This window comes from Epinephelus fuscoguttatus, linkage group LG3, assembly GCF_011397635.1.
Source record: "Epinephelus fuscoguttatus linkage group LG3, E.fuscoguttatus.final_Chr_v1".
In the NCBI taxonomy this organism is placed as follows: domain Eukaryota; kingdom Metazoa; phylum Chordata; class Actinopteri; order Perciformes; family Serranidae; genus Epinephelus; species Epinephelus fuscoguttatus.
The window spans coordinates 29,934,943-29,951,678 of NC_064754.1; the positions used below are offsets into that span (position 1 = coordinate 29,934,943).

A 16,736-nucleotide genomic window follows, 5' to 3' on the forward strand; every position below is an offset into this window, starting at 1 on the left:
ATTCATTTTAAAACAGGTCTGGGTGGTGTGTATTTTTATGTTGTGCAAACATGACCCACACCATGAAAGGAATTTGTATTAACAGACAGTTTTCATTTAAGACTGAAGGAACTGCATACTTTTATTGTCTCAGTACAGCATGCTACAATTAGCTCTTTCCTTTCCACTCACACATTAAAAGTCCAGTGTGTCTGTGTTAAATCAGTCATGAATGGTCGCAATGGAAACTGACAGGCTTTGAGGCTTTGACCAACATAAACATAACCTACTTTGCAGCCAGGGCTCCTATGTATCTGACCTATTTATCCTGGGAGCTTCACCATCAGGCAGACTGATGTAACTGGGCGTGGCTGACTGTAAACCCCGCCCAAATTGTGCGATATAGTTCCTCATTGGCCAGAAGCTTAGCGTGTCTCTTTCGTGATTGGTCAGTTTCGCTGCCCGTTACAGTTATGGCGCTCATGGGGGTTGAGTAAAGAGGAAGCCACGTTGACACAAAAAGTAATAATTTCTCTTTTTTTCTGACGCCGGGACAGAACCGTCACGTCGTCAACTTACACCTGCTAACTGTGTAACCTCAGCTGGGACATTTAAGTAACGGTAACTATCTCCGTGTTGTATGAATTTGTCGTATTTCTCATTCATTTCTGGTTGTGAAAGCTAACTACCTAGCTAACATAGCGGCTAGCATAGAAGAGGCGCTCATCAGTTAGCGAGGTAATGCTAACATCCCTCAGCATCAACTGGAGCGGTAACGTTAGCACTGGATACACTAACGTCTTGTAAGCAAACATTAGACAGTACCACAAGGTAAACTTCATAGTGAAACAGTGTTAACAGTGATGTTGAACGATAACGTTAAAAACTCAGTTGTAAATCAAAGTATTAGAACTAAAGATGTTAGCAGATGACACTTGATGGAGCTAAAGACTGATATAGTGAGTTCAGAAAGTGGTTTTGTTTCCTGCAAATTAAACTGAATGTGGAGCTTAAATCTGTGAATGTGCCCATATCCCAGTAAAAAAACACCCATGTACACTGCCAAGTGTCAGAGATGGTGTTTCATCATTCACTCTCCATGGACCTGCTCCAGGATTTTACTCCAGGTTTCATCATCACCAAAGCCTGTCTCTGCTTTTCAATAAGTTAAAACTTGATCCACAATTAGTCAAAAGTAAAATTTGAAAGGCATATTGTAAGTGACAGTGTTTGGGAGGTTTGTTCATAATGTGGTCAGTTGAAATAGATGATGGTCAGCAGCAGCTTCCTCACTGTTTTTACAGGTCAGAGACGCCACATCATCTCACAGGATGAGTGTTGGGTTCATTGGAGCGGGCCAGCTGGCTCATGCACTGGTGAAAGGGTTCACGGCTGCAGGTGAGACCACTTTCTTCATTGTGCAATATTTGCCTTGCTCTCAATCCAAGTTAACTGATATCAACTCAACTTTATTTATACAGCACCTTTGATGTGAACATGCAGGCAAAAGTGCTTCACATGGCAAAACTGGAATGACTGGGGCACAAGACAATAAAATATTAAGAAAAGGAAACCAACCAAAACAGAACAAACTAAAGAAAAAGATTATTAAAACTCCATAGAGTAAATAAATAAATAAAATAGAATTAGAAATAAACAGGAGAGACAAAAGAAGGTAACAACCAATGGTTAATGCTTAAAACCAAGACTGTAATATTACTCCACATTAAAAGCCAGATTAAAAAGATAGGTCTTAAATTTACATTTAAATCATATATCTATACTAACTAATCTGCGGTTGGATAAGGACAAAAATGCAGTCACAGCTACACATACACTATACATACATACACACGCATATCTACCTTAATAAGTCCTGCGGAGTTGACTCACTACTTTTTTTGCAAACCTGTGCACATGTATAAGGCCTTATTATTGTAATTAATTCAATCAATCAATCAATCAATTTTATTTATAAAGCCCAATATCACAAATCACAATTTGCCTCAGAGGGCTTTACAGCATACAACATCCCTCTGTCCCTTGGACCCTCTCAGCGGATAGGGAAAAACTCTCCAAACAACCCCTTTATAATTAAAGTAACAATTTGGCCGATAACCGATACCAATGCTATAAAGAAATCTTCATTATAAAAAAATGAACTGTTTTAAAGTCATTCAGCCCTTCATTACACTACCTATGAATAAGCACAAATTCAGTCACATAAATGTATGAAACAACCTTTAAAAGCACCTTTCTCCTGAAAAACATTTGTAAAAAAACAAAAAATAAACAACTGTTTCAAAAACCTTATTACCATATACATAATATATACTTCCCTCTCTAATATATATTATATTGCTGTGAAAACACCAACAAACTTCTCCTTCAAAAACAACTGTATTTATTCAAGTTTCTGGCCAAAAACAACATTTTAAAAGATTAAATTTGAATACATCGCCTAATACTAAATTTTACTGTATAGAGTTTGAAGGCATCATTGTGTAACTCAGTGCAACCTCTGTTAGCTGTTAGTTGCAGCTACCAACAGGTGCATTTACTAGCTCTCCTTTTGCTGATGTCAACATAGATTTGTTGTTCATAATGTAACATTATCAGGGAAGCAATGAGGTGCGTCTCTTGATGTGAAGATGGTGAGTTTACTGCATCCTTTCGTCCCGATGGCATCCCCTGAACGATCACTGTTCATCCCACACACATTTATATTGACTCCAGGAAGACGGGGCGATGTTTGTTTCGAGTTCTGCTTTTTAGCCTGTACAAAATAGATGTGAAGCAATGGGAAATAATTGGCTACTGCTGTCGGTGAATGCCATCTTATTGATGGATGCATCTCTTGATAATGTACTTTTTTAAAATATATTTTATTGCATGTTTTGGGTAGTCCTTTATCTGTTTCCCCTTTGGGCTGTTTTAGTCTGTATGAAATGTGTTATATAAATAAATAAAGCTGACTTTCATGTGCTGCTGAGACATGTGAATTTTCCCTCTGGGGATCCATAAGGTCTTATCTTACAGTTGTCATTTCCTATCTCATCTTACATCCTCATAGCTCACTCTCCACTTCCTCCTGTCTCCCTCCCCAGGTGTGATTGCTACACACAGGATTACAGCCAGCTCCCCAGACACAGATCTGCCCACTGTGACGGGGCTGAGGGTGAGAAGACATGTTTCTGCTTCATTATGTGGTGTGTGGAATTGGGAAGAGAAACAGAAACACGGTGCAAGCGCGCATGTGTGCAAGAGTGGGCTTGTCTAAGAGGTTATAATGTGTGCATGTTGCTGTAACAACACCTGTTTGCCTCCTTCTCTGTTATTTCCCCATTTCTCTGAACACCCTTTCTCTGTTCAGCATCTTTGGTTTTCATTTCTTCTTCTTCTTCTGTAGAAAATGGGGGTGAACCTGACAACTAGCAACAAAGAGACGGTCAGTAAGAGTGATGTGCTCTTCCTGGCTGTGAAACCCCACATCATCCCCTTTGTTCTGGATGAGATTGGGCCAGACATTGAGGACCGTCATCTCATAGTCTCCTGTGCGGCAGGTGTCACCATCAGCTCCATAGAGAAGGTTAGCCTTTATCACTATCTCTGTCTTGCTCTGTAACCTAGATTTATTGATCTGATGAAGTTTCACAAGCTTTAGATGACTCTATATGTAGTGCGCACTTTGTGGTGTTGTTTCAGCCTGCCTGTGGTGTACAAAATAATTTTTTGTCAAACCAGCCACACCTCTGTCTTCTCCTCAAGCCTTTCTGTCTTATTATTTGTCTTCTCTCTCTTCATCCCACCCTATCTCAAATTAATTTTAATCAAAGTGTTTTGGCATGCTCCCAAGCGTGTAAAGGAAACTGTTTTACATCCTGCCACCTCCACACACCTTTCCTGTATTTCCATTCTTGTAATTTCACAGAAGCTGCTTCAGTACCGTACAGCTCCTAAAGTCATGAGGTGTATGACTAATACTCCAGTGGTGGTGAGAGAGGGAGCTACAGTGTACGCCACTGGGACACATGCAGAGGTAAAGTGGACGAACTGTAGATACAAGAGTCAAATGTTTTTTTGGGGTTTCAGGTTTTGCCCTGTGTCTCAGATAAAAGTATCAAAAGCAGCGCAGAAAGGTTGAACCAGACGTTTAGCTTTGAATCATTCTTCCACGTCATTTCCAGCATGTTGTCCACCTTCTTTCAGGTGGAGGATGGCAAGTTACTGGAGCAGCTGATGGCCAGCGTGGGTTTCTGCACAGAGGTGGAGGAGGACCTCATCGATGCTGTAACCGGGCTGAGTGGCAGCGGACCGGCCTACGTGAGTAACTTCAGAGATGTGTGTTTGTCACAAAGCAGTGTATGTGAGGCAAGGTGTGTAAGAGGCTGCCATCACTGTGTGGTCTGGTATGGAGGAAATAATCTGTGTAATCCTTTATCCCAAAATAGCCTAGACAGGAGTCTGCTGCAATGTTGGTGATTTCAACTTTATGTTAACAGTCAAAGGATTCATTACTCAAATTTTCTCCAAACTTCTTTTTGCACTCAGAGAGCTACTGAGACTTATTCTGAAATGATGTTGGAACGATCTGATGTGCTGTGTTTTTGGAAGACTGGTTGTCATTAGTTATCTATATCTTCAGCTGTCAGGCTTCACAGCTATAGAGCTTAAACCAATGATTATGTATTTTTATTATCTTATTTTTTTGATAAATTATGTAGTCTATAAATTGGCAGAAAAAATAATGAAAACAGCGAGTAAACAAAGCCTCAAAGTGATAGTGTTATTTGATAAAGTCAAAAACTCTATTTATTCAATTCATAATAAGATACAGAGAAAAGTAATCAAATCTTCACAGCTGTAAGCAGCAAGTATTAAGTAGTTTCACTTGATGAATTACTGAAATGCAGATAATTTTGACTATATATACTGCAGTCAGTGCTGACTGTTAAAAGCTTCTGCATGCTCACTGTGTCTTTCAGTGGCTGGTGATATTTTTTTTTTAGATGTTTCAAGGCTGGAGGTCTAGACACAAAGGAAACAGTGGCAGAAGAAGAGGTCAAATGCATGCCAGGATGTGTGTTTTCTTTCTTTTTGTATTTTTTTTGTTTTTTTATTTTTTTGATTTTTCCTCTATTGAATGTCTCCTTTAGAAAACACACGAGGGAGCCCAGCTGTGGTAATTGCTTGTATTGCCATGCTTGTTTTTCCAAATCTCGATCACTCCTGCTTTATAAAATGGTCACGTCACATGCCTGCTTAGCAGGCAAAGGTGTGTAGTGGTTGAGGAAATTAAGAATTGTGTCTGTGGGTTATCTGCTGTCTGCATAGAGCTTGCGGTTTTAAACAGGTATTTTTAAATGTAGGCTTGAAGATGTTTGAGCACTAGTTTGCCCGTCCTAACTGTGAGGAGGTGGTGAGGTAACTTTAAATTAAGGGGATATCAATGTTAAAGAGTCAACTTGTTGTTCTATGCAGACTAGAGGCTGAAGAATGAGAAAGAAGCAAAGAAAGCTGAACAAATCATTAATCTGTTGACTCAAATTCTTGATAAATCAGATTGTTGGTTTGTATATAAAGTCTGTACGAGGGCTGGACGATACTGAGAAAATGGAATACATCCATATTGATATTGTGATGATACTGTAGGATTGACTATTGGTGCTTCCACAAAATATCAATACAATGAGATTTCTACTAAATAATCATCAGTAATGTGGATATAATGACTAAGTGAGCTAAGGCAAACAATACAACAGTCAGGTTGATCAGGCTCAGTTAATAAAATTTCATTACTTTACTGTAATGCAACCTTTAAAACCAAGAAAAGACAACACCTACAATATTACGCCATCCAAAATCTAAGACGATATCTAATTTCATAATATATCGATATATGATCAATATTTTGCCCAGCCTCAGTCTCTACACTTGATAAAGATGTGATGACATTACTGCATAAATGCAAAAACATTTAACTGTGTGTGTTTGTCTGTAAACAGGCGTTCACAGCCCTTGATGCTCTTGCAGATGGGGGAGTGAAGATGGGTCTGCCCAGACGACTGGCTGTCAGACTTGGAGCTCAGGCCTTGTTGGTCAGTTGTGTTTAGTGTGTGTGTGTGTGTGTGTGTGTGTGTGTGTATGTGTGTGTGTGTGTGATATTTGTGTCTCTTTCACTGCGCCTGTTCTCAATATTAAGCCTCCGTGATCTATTGGTCATCTGTTTCTGAAGACAGAAAATGCAGTGAGATTGAGTTGCTGCTTTCAGTGCACCAGATATTCCTACTGTCTTGAAACTGCTGACTTAAGTCACTAAAAATGATGAAACTCTGGAAATATAAAACTCAGTGTGATATTCTGACAAAGAAAAAAGATGAAAAAGATCAGTTTTCAACACGTAGCTGTTTTCTGCAGGGTCAACACAGGTGATTGGTGAAAGCAGAAATTTCTAATTGCTGCTGTTTTCAACCTGATTAATAAAAATAGATATTGCTTGAATTTGTTAACGCTGACACTGTTTTGATCGCAATTTGGCAATTTGTCAAAATAGATTGCTGGAAACGATTAACTTCAAACTGTTTTTGCAGTCGTGGCAGCTGCTTCAGGCTCCGTCTTCTGCTCAGTGTGTTCAGCTCCTTTCTGCATTTTTATGAGCAATGTTCTGTTTTGTCCCTTTTTTTTCCTGCACGAGTCTCTTCAGATGTTGTTATTTGTTGTAGACAGTAAATGCTCTTGGTCTGAGTGTCTCCTCTTGTTTGTACATTTGTCTCCAGGAAACACTCTCCAAAGGCACTGTGGCTGCATAGTCATACTCGCCTATTGTAAGCCAACAAGCTGCCTGGAAAATCTTTCTCCAAAGAAAAAATTCAAATCTTGTGTACGTCAGATTAGATTTAATTTCTTAGATGGACTTTATTTGTGATTGATTCTACAGTACAATGCACATGTGAATCTCTCACGTTATGATGATGACAAAAGCATTTTTGTCGCTGAGGATGCGTCAGCACTCCACAGCTAAGAAGAAGTTAACAATACAATGACCTTCATATAAATCCTCGTCTCCCTCCGCTTCTTAAGCTCTCTGTCATGTTCATGTTTTTCGTCAGGGAGCAGCGAGGATGCTGCTGGACTCGGAGCAGCACCCCGGCCAGCTGAAGGACAACGTGTGCTCACCAGGGGGCGCCACCATCCACGCCCTGCACGTCATGGAGAGCGGCGGCTTCCGCAGCCTCCTGATCAATGCAGTGGAGGCTTCATGCATCAGGACACGGTGAGACTGTCACGCCTGCAAATACAAATCAAAAAGGATGCACTCATTGTGCCCCGATTATGAAATACCGAGCCAATACTGATGATTAAAACAACAATTTGGCTGATTGTGAGTAGTTTTTGGTTGTAGTTAAAGTAAAGTAAAGTCATTCAGTCCTTTGTTACTCTACCTTTGAATGAGCACAAGTTCAATCATATGAAAGTATGAACACTTCATGAGAACATTATGATTCACCTTTGACCAATACTCATTTTTACTGAATGGAGCTTGAACGCATCATAATGTAACTCAGTGCAGCCTCCCTTAGTTGTGAGTTCCAGCCACCAGCTGCTTAGAGCTAATGCTAACCAGTTATCCTCCTGCTGATTTTTAACACAGATTCGTTGTTCACATGAAGAACTATCAGAGTAAAAAATAGGGTGCGTCGCCTGATGTTTAGATAGCGATTTTACTACGTCCTTTCATCTCGAAGGTGTCCCGGGGAAGATCTCAGTTCATCCCAGAAACATTTTCAATTCTTCCCGGGATGGAGCCCTGCTTTTTAGACTGACACAACAAAGAAGACATCAGCCACTACCATCGGTGAACATCTTATTTGCCGATGGCAGTCAACAAGGCGAATATCAGCTGATAAATCAGTGCATCCCTTCAAATCACACATCTAAACCAACAGCAAGACCAGATCTCAGCCTTGTCTCACCTTTTGCTGTTTTTCGCCCCAAAATTTCCCCTAAGTTGTCAAGATGTTGTGAATTATTTTTATTTATAAATCTGCTTAATATTTTTGTCAGTTGATTAATCATTTAGTCTGTAAAATATTAAGATGATGGCAATTGTCCATCACAAAGTTCTCGAGCCAAAGAAACGTCTCATTCAGTTTATAATGATATTAAATGTAGTGAAGACCTTTAAGAAGATGAAGCCATCTTTGGGATTTTGCCAGACACGCCACATTGAGAAATGTTGACCATTAATTTTCTGACAAGTCAATAAATCAATCACCAACTAATGTGGCACAAAATTTGAAAACGTTATATTTCTGTATTCCACTGTCAAGACCATCAACACCTGCTGCAGAGGCATTATATAGAAATTATTCTTTATACAAAAACAAACATGAATATTTCAGGAATGCAGTTCGCTCTTGACCCTGTTATGGTACAGGTCCACAGGAGACGTCATTTCCACGCTTCCCATTAATTGTATGTAAGCAGCTGTGCAGTGCATTCTGGTCGCGCAGCTTTGCGTTTCAAGAAACAGGGTGTCCATTCCTTGTGTGCATAAAGTAGAATCTAGGTTACTTAATGCAGATTAGGGGCGTCCGCCGTGACTCGCAGCCTCTGAAACTCCTGAAAAACTTTTAAACTAACCATTGTTGATCTAGAATAAAGATGGAATCAGGAACTGCATGGCTTATTTCTCAAAGTAGATGTTTTCAGGAGCACATTATGGTGCTTTCGTAATATAAGACCAAGTTTCTAAAGGAGTCGCCATGTTGGTCTGATTTTAAATCTGGAAGCAGACAGCCCATGAACCTAATGGGACACCCATCCAGAGCCCAGTACAAATCAAAGTCTGCTGCTCTTCATGCTTTGTAGTGTTAGAACTGAAGGAAATATGACACACACACACACACACCTGTGTTTGTATTGTATATCTAAACACCAGGCGTTCTCTTCCTCTCACAGGGAGCTGCAGTATCTGGCGGACCAGGAGCGCATCTCTCCAGCAGCCATTAAGAAAACAACACTGGACAAGGTGCTCCAGCAGCCCGGAGTCACAGTCAGCGGAGTGGCTAATGGGAACGGCAAATCAGGGCTCAGCCTGTTCAACAATCGCGGCCCCGGGATCAAGAAGAAGAACTGAGTACACAGAGGCAGGCACACACACAAACACATCACAGGTTTGAGTGTACACACGTGTACACACATGGACATACATGCATCATATATAGCTGGACTGATCCGAAATCAGATCCGTTTCATTTCACATAAATGCCAAATTATTTATTCCTACTTGGGTTACATGCGGACAGTGGATCTGCTGGTGTCATCAACACATTACACACAAGCACAGGTGCATTCTGGGTGTGTTGCCCACAGTTATAGCCTTATGTTGTAATGCAGGATTACTGTCTACACATACACAAATCCAGACAGACAGTGAAGAGCAAAAGTGCATTTGCAATCTGTTGTCTGTTTGTTTGGGCTCTCGACTATCTAAGGCTGTTAAGGCTGCTAAAACAGTAATGACCCAGCGGGCCATCATGGGATCCTGGTACACACCAGGCAACAGATGGCTGCTGGGATACCATCAAGCTCTTAATGTTTGTCTTTAATGTCTATCTTGTAAAACAAAATGAAGCCACAATGTAAATCATCCTGTACCCTTCTTCTTTTTGTGCTAATAATTATTTTATGTTGGACAACAGTATTACACTGTTCACAAAGACTGAACAAAACAAAGAATAACTTTTATGTATGGTTATTTTGATTGTCGTATTTGAACACTATGGTCTTTCATGCAATGTCATAATGGGGTTTCTTCTAGCACATTAAGAACACTGTGCCTTCGACCCTTTGGACCCACAGTATGTATGTATTTCTTGCAAGTAAAGGTCATTCAAAGCTTTAAAAGAAATGCTTTTTGCTCAGATCTCTTTTTTCACTTCCTGTTTGTGAAGGACGTCACATGTCTTAAACCCCAAATCTTGAACTGGTATCTTGTAACTCTTGATGTCTTATTATATAAAGGCACCTTTTACATTTTCTCTCCTTAAGAAAGTGTGATGTTGTTACCTGAAAATTCATCTACACAAAGAAGCAACATTATATGAAGATATAATGTTGCTTCTTTGTGTAGATGAAGAAGCAACATTATATGAAGATATTTTCATATAGATCAGTCCGTCCTTTTTGTGTATTTTGTATCGTTTGTTATATTTTTAACCCCATAATTTTGCATGTTATGTATTTTGTTTGGATTATCAACCACTGAGTTGGTGACGGTCAAAATATCAATATTAAAGCAGCAGAATCAAATGCGTTTGTTTCAAAGCTCCCTGAGTTGAATATGAGTCTGGTTTGACTCTGCACTCCATGCATTTATTTTATGGTATAGTTAGGGCTCACCAGACTTCATCACTGAGTAATTAAGATGCACCCTGGCCTGCAGATGGCGCCCTACGATCACATGACCAAATCACACATGCCAGCTAAGATCAAATTACCCTCTTCACATAGCTTCCAGTTGAGAGTGACTTAAAATTGACCCTGGCCCAACAACACAAATATAACCACACCACCTCACTTATTGGCATTAGCTGTACTGCTACTGTTACGTGATTCATCAGCATTCTTATTTTGTACGCATGCCACTGTCTCTTCAGTCTCTTCCCAGTCACATTCCTGATCACCCAAAGTCTGTGTGTATACTAAATAATAGGAGGTTAGGTAAATGTGTTTTTCCTTACTGGTCTGGGGGTGCAAAGAGGAAACACTGTCCAATTTTAGAAGCTTTCTGTCAGCAGGACATATGACCAGAGCGAGGGGTCATGAATGTCTCTGCAGATCCAGCCTTCTCCCGTTCTGTTGATGTTGACATAATTATTACTTAACAAGTTAAGAAACATAAGGGGGCCTGCTGTCAGGGGTGGAAGGAGAATCTTCACTTAAAGGAGCACTACACCCACAAAATGAGCATTTGTAAATCACTTAGTCAGGCTGTGTTAACTTAAATTTGTCATGTCTCCATGGAAAACTGCAAAGAAGTTGAGTTACTGATTGATTAGGGAACCTTTCAGCAACAGCAAAAAAACTCGTACAACTCGTGCAGTATAATCTAAGTCTCATTTATCCAGTCATGCTCAGCACTTCCCATAAACAAGCATTTTGCTAAAACCTTACTGTGTAATACTGAAATTGAAACTTATCCATGTTCTCTGCAAAGCCAGACTCCAGTGCCAAGGTTATTGTAGTGAAATGCATGAGGTTAGCAGGTACTAAGCATATGCCTGTATAAATGAGACTTGGATTATATTAGGAGTTGTATGAGAGTTTGTAAAATGAAATTTTGATATAGTATAGATATAGTAGTTATATCATTAAACGTGATTCCCAGTCAATTAATAACTCAATGTTTGACATTTTCTGTGGAGACGTGAGAAAAAGTTTTCTTGATGGATTCAAGGTAATATTGCATCAATAATTCATATACAAATGGTCATTGTGTGGGTGAAGTACTTGAAATAAAAGTACCCACGCCACAATATAAAAATGCTCCATTAAAAAAGTCCTGCATTTAATATCTTGAGTAAAATGTGCAGAAGTATTATCAGCTAAATGCACTTATAGATTGATCCTAGCACTTATTCTGGAGTAAAATGTCCCCTGTGACTGATGTTATTGGATTGTTAATACTGTTGTGTTTGTAAGTCAGTGTAAGTAACAATTAGTTGCTGTAAGTACTTGAGGTGGAATTTTATCTTATTTATTTACAGTTTGGTAGTTTAGTCGAGTGGTATTCAAACTAGGGGTCAGACCCCTCCAGAGGGTCACCAGATAAATCTGAGAGGTCTTAAAATGATTAATGAGAGAGAAGAGGGTGTTCAGTTTCACACATTTGTATCAGTTTTTTTTCCTTTGGATTTTTTTTAATAACTCTCTGAGCCTTGAGGGGTTTAACCCTTTAAAACCTGAGTAAATTGGCTTGATTTCTTTTAAAAACATGGGGCGAAGGCAGCGAGTAAGAAGAAATTACCCCCAAAAATTGCAATGAATTAGTAAAGAGAATATTTAAAGAGAAAAGAAAAGTCAAAACATACAAACAAGAAAACTGCCTGCTTAAAAATCAAAATTATTATCCAACATAATTTTAAAATGTAATAATAACTCTGAATATAGTTTTCTTTAGCTTTTTTCTTTTCCTTAAGTTTTTGTTTTTAAATAATTCTCCAATTTTCTTGTTTAAATGTGTGGAACATTTCTTACCAAGTTGCTCATTGCCATTTTCCCCATGTTTTTGAAAGAAATCACAATTTGCTCAGGGTCCAAAGGTTTGAAGACTTCCAAAAGGCATCTGAAAGCAGCACAAGAAAAGTGATGTAGCTCCAGGTTTCAGAGAGTTAAATGACATTTAGAGACATCATGAGGCTTTAGTGGAGATGCTCACAAAACAGTTTTTGCAAGAGGTTACAAGCAAAAACGATAAGGAAACACTGGTTTAATCTTTGCATGCTTGTATTGTATTTTATACACTATAACCTTTATTTAAAGGTTTACAATGAAGGAGAGGAGCTTAGCGTTTGTGAACATGCAAGCCAGCCAAATTTAATATAAAAGCCAATCCCAGATTCACTCGCACTGTGTATTTCGCCTGGCTATATATCGTTTTTTCAGCGCTGTGTCTTTTGATGCCTGTTGTTTACAGTCTGTCTCCTGGTTGCTGCCTTTTTATAAAGCTGTGACCTCACCTGAGCTCTGTAGGGGGACATGGAAAATCAGAAAATACAGGCAGAGGACAGAGTCTCTATAGAAAACCATGTCACCACACACTTCTGGTTGGGTATAAGTGATAATTGGATTATTTCTGTATTAATCTCTACATTGCTTTTGTCCCTGCATAGTATATCTTTAATAACTAGGAAGTCACACTGAGATTAAAACCTCTTTAACAAGTGAGACCTGGCCAAGACAGGGTCAAATAACTGTATCCAACACGGACAGGACAACAACATCAATAGCAACACAAAATACACAATACAGTGCATTCAGAAGGCAGCAATATTTAGTCATGCAGCTAGCAGTGACCACCTTCATTATAATATAAGATTGCTGTAGTCTGTCTTTTATGTGAAATCTTAATCTTAAATTCTCATGTAAAATACAAGTACCTGGATGATATGCTTCAGTGCAGTACATGAATAAATGTTACTTCCACCACTCGGTGCTGCGAGCTTAGAAACTAAATATCAATGAGTCCTGAGTTGGTGTGATAGTAGAGGACAGAAGTGCAGTTACATTTGGGTATGTTATGAGATTGTGGTAGCTGCAGCAGACTTGAAGTCTGTGAGGTACTCAAGTCTAGATATTTGGGCCCATTCCTACGCTCCAGGCTGCTACATTTTGGATTAACAGATGCCACTTTGTGCGGGAATGAGATAGGCCTGTGGGTCTATTCAGGCAACACACAGGTGCATAATGGCGAAGTAAAAATGATGGAAGGAAAGTGATGGTTTGTGAAGAGCCATGTCCTCATTATAATTGAACAATTTGTAGCTGTTGTAGGATTAGTTTATTTTCCTTAAACTAATACACACACCAGTGTCCCTTGATTAAATTGCGTCCCGCATGCTCTTAGTGCACTCGGGCTGTTTATTTGTGCGTGCAATGGTTTTTCCTCCGCCGCTGAAGTGTCTCGGTAATCCCTCTTTTATTGTGAAAGGTTATTCTCCGCATGCTCTTGCCTCTGTCCGTTAAGATTAGCCATTCCTGGAGAGACTTCCATTTGCCTCTCATTATTAGACTTCTGTTACCTTTCATCGGTCAGGCAGCTTTGAGCACCTCTCTTCCACCTAAGGTGAAGAGGATGTGCCTTGTGTCAATCATCTTGACACCGGCAGAGGGGCTAAGATGGCAGTTCAATGGCAGATAATCCTGAGTGGAAAGTTTGGACTGTGTGTGTGTGTGTGTGTGTGTGTGTGTGTGTGTGTGTGTGTGTGTGTGTGTGTGTGTGTGTGTGTGTGTGTGTGTGTGTGTGTGCTCGCCACAGCCCAGCATGGGATTTCTATCCACAGGTAGGCCAGATGCTACCTGTCATCTCCATTCAATCAATGTAATCACTGACCTTTGCAGTAACATGGTTGTTTGCATATCGTATCAAGGCCAGCGGGAGTGCCAGAAACAAAGATGAGTGAATAGATGGAAGGGCTTTTTCTTTCTTATTCTGCTCCATCAGCACCACCGCCAAACAGCCACCTAATCCCTTCTAAAATGAAAAATTTAGAGAGACAAGCTAGGAAAGAGGTTTTTGTGGGCAGTCAATTCTTCCATACTCACCGCTTGTGCAACGCTGTTTTGTCAGTAGTGTTTGTGTGTGTGTGTGTGTGTGTGTGTGTGTGAGACCCATACAAAGCTATGATCTGCGGGCTGATACAGTATCAGTTAGGTGCAGCTGTCTGGTGAAACGGTCGCAGAAAGGGGAAGCTCTGACAGTTACCACACAGTCAGTGAATCTGCAGTATGGGCTTCCCTCTCCTGCCAACTTGCAATGTACAGAGGATCCCTGGGAACACACACTTTGATCTGCTGATGCTTATCTGGGAGTCAGATGTGCACAGAGGTGTGTAGCAGCGGGCGAATATTGTTTGGCCTCATATTCAGATCTTGTACATATATTTGATTGTTTGATTGTTATTAGTGATGCATTTGCATGAAAGCAGCATGTTATTGTGGTATCTATTCAAGGTGAACTACTTTACATACTGTTGTTCAGTAGTTTCATGTCTAAAAAAAGTACTATATTTTATGAACTGATAGAGGCTTGGAATGAAAATTTCTTCCTCAAATCTACAAATTAATGTGTAAATATAGCTGTTAGTTAAATGTACTTGAGTAAAAAGTACATTTTCATCTGAAATGTAGAGGACTACAAGTATATAATGTACTGTAAAAACCACAGTACTTAGCTCAAAATACCCCAAAATACCTTGAAATCTTACTTAAGTGCGTCGCTTGAGTAAATTTTACTTCCCACCACTGTGTTTGTGTTGAATGGTAAATGGACCTGCACTTGTATAGCACCCTTCTAGTCATCCGACCACCCAAAGCACTTTTTACACTACGAGTCACATTCACCCATTCATACACATTCACACACTGGTGGCCGAGGCTACCATACAAGGTGCCACCTGCTACTCAGTTTTGAACACACTCACACACTCCTGATGAACAGCCATTGGGAGCAATTTGGGGTTGAGTATCTTGCTCAAGGGTACTTGGACATGTAGACTGGAGGGGCCAGGGATCGAACCACTGATCTTCCGATTGGTGGACGACCCGCCCACATCAAAAGTTCTTCAGGGGTTCCTAGTGCCAGTGTGTTATTAGATAAAACAGATGTCGACAAAGTTTTCCTTTGGGGATTTAATTTATATTTGAAAAAATGTAATAAATTCCAATATATTTTATCGCAATACTCAGCTTATCACAACATATTTAAAATCGCAGTAATATTATATCGTGACTTAAGTATCTTGGATATATTGTATCATGGATCTTCTAGTGATTCCCACCCCTATCTGTTACAAGTGAAAATTCTGCAAGTTAAAGTGCTCATTATGCAGAATGGTCTATTTCTATCTATAATAATATATTGCGATAATATTCTGTATTAAAGGTGCTGTATACAACATTAAGAACATTAATATAGCACAAACTGCTAGAGATATAGTGGAGTAATGCCATCCTGGCCAGAGAATGAAGTCATGCTCCCTCTGCATTTGTTGTCATCTGAGCCTCTCTGTTTTTTCTTGTGGTAGTTGTGCCAGTTGCGCGTGCAAGTGAGTCCCTGTGTGTGTGTATTCCACTCGCTAGCTAATCGCCACTGCTCTGCACTGCACTCATACAGCTGCTGATAATGCCATCCCAACCCTCAGTGGCAAAATTGTGTCATTGTGGAAGCATGGCACCCACCCTCCTTCTTTACTCCCTTCAGTACATCAGTCACATGATCACAGCCTTCCATAATACCTGGGTTATTCACAAATTACTGGCTTATCATTATGTGGAATTTGTATGAATTTTGGTGCATTACTTTAAGTAGGAAAATGTACGAATATTGCATGAGAGCAGCCTGCTGCTAGCCACTGGCTCAGCCACCTCCATGTTGAGAGCCATGTGCAGGCAATCCTGGCTTGGACTCTGAACCAAGAATATGCTCATTTAAGAGTCGACTTAAAACTCTCCTCTTTGGTAAAGCTGATAGTTAGGGCTGGCTCAGGCTTGCATTGGACCAGCCCCTAGTTAGGCTGACATAGGTCTAGTCTGCGGGCGGACTTCCTGTGATAACCAAGCTTCTCTCTCCATTTGCAAACATCCATGTCCCATTAATGCTACAGACTCAGCCTTCTCCCCCTGAGCTTTTGTGCTCCCTTGTGTGTCCACGGATAGCAGTTGCGCCTGGATTGTGAGTTGTAGTTGCGCTGCTGCCGTGTTCCTGCCTCATGCCTACTATTGCTGCTATTATTATTATTTGTCATACCTCTACCATTATTATAACCTTATAACTAATATTGTGACATACATATACTATCATGTATTAATATATGCATATAAAATTCATAGGCTACTACCATATACTACTATTACTACAGATTATTTCTATTATGATTATTATGTTATTGTTTTTATTGTTGTCGCTGTACATCTCTCGCTGTGTATCATTTTGTCATATGCATTACTCTTAGTTTATTATGTTGATTTGTTCT

General features: G+C 39.8%; 1 protein-coding gene across 1 annotated transcript; it reads left to right on the top strand.

Annotated features, from left to right (window-relative positions):
• The first annotated feature begins 442 nt into the window (after window positions 1-442).
• pycr1b (pyrroline-5-carboxylate reductase 1b) lies at window positions 443-10,293 on the top strand. Its single transcript, XM_049572047.1, has 9 exons — window positions 443-600; window positions 1,284-1,377; window positions 3,087-3,157; window positions 3,389-3,568; window positions 3,911-4,018; window positions 4,189-4,302; window positions 5,985-6,077; window positions 7,089-7,252; window positions 8,941-10,293. The coding sequence occupies exons 2-9, from the start codon at window positions 1,311-1,313 to the stop codon at window positions 9,116-9,118; spliced, it is 975 nt and encodes a 324-aa protein (XP_049428004.1). The 5' UTR covers window positions 443-600; window positions 1,284-1,310; the 3' UTR covers window positions 9,119-10,293.
• Window positions 10,294-16,736: the final 6,443 nt, after the last annotated feature.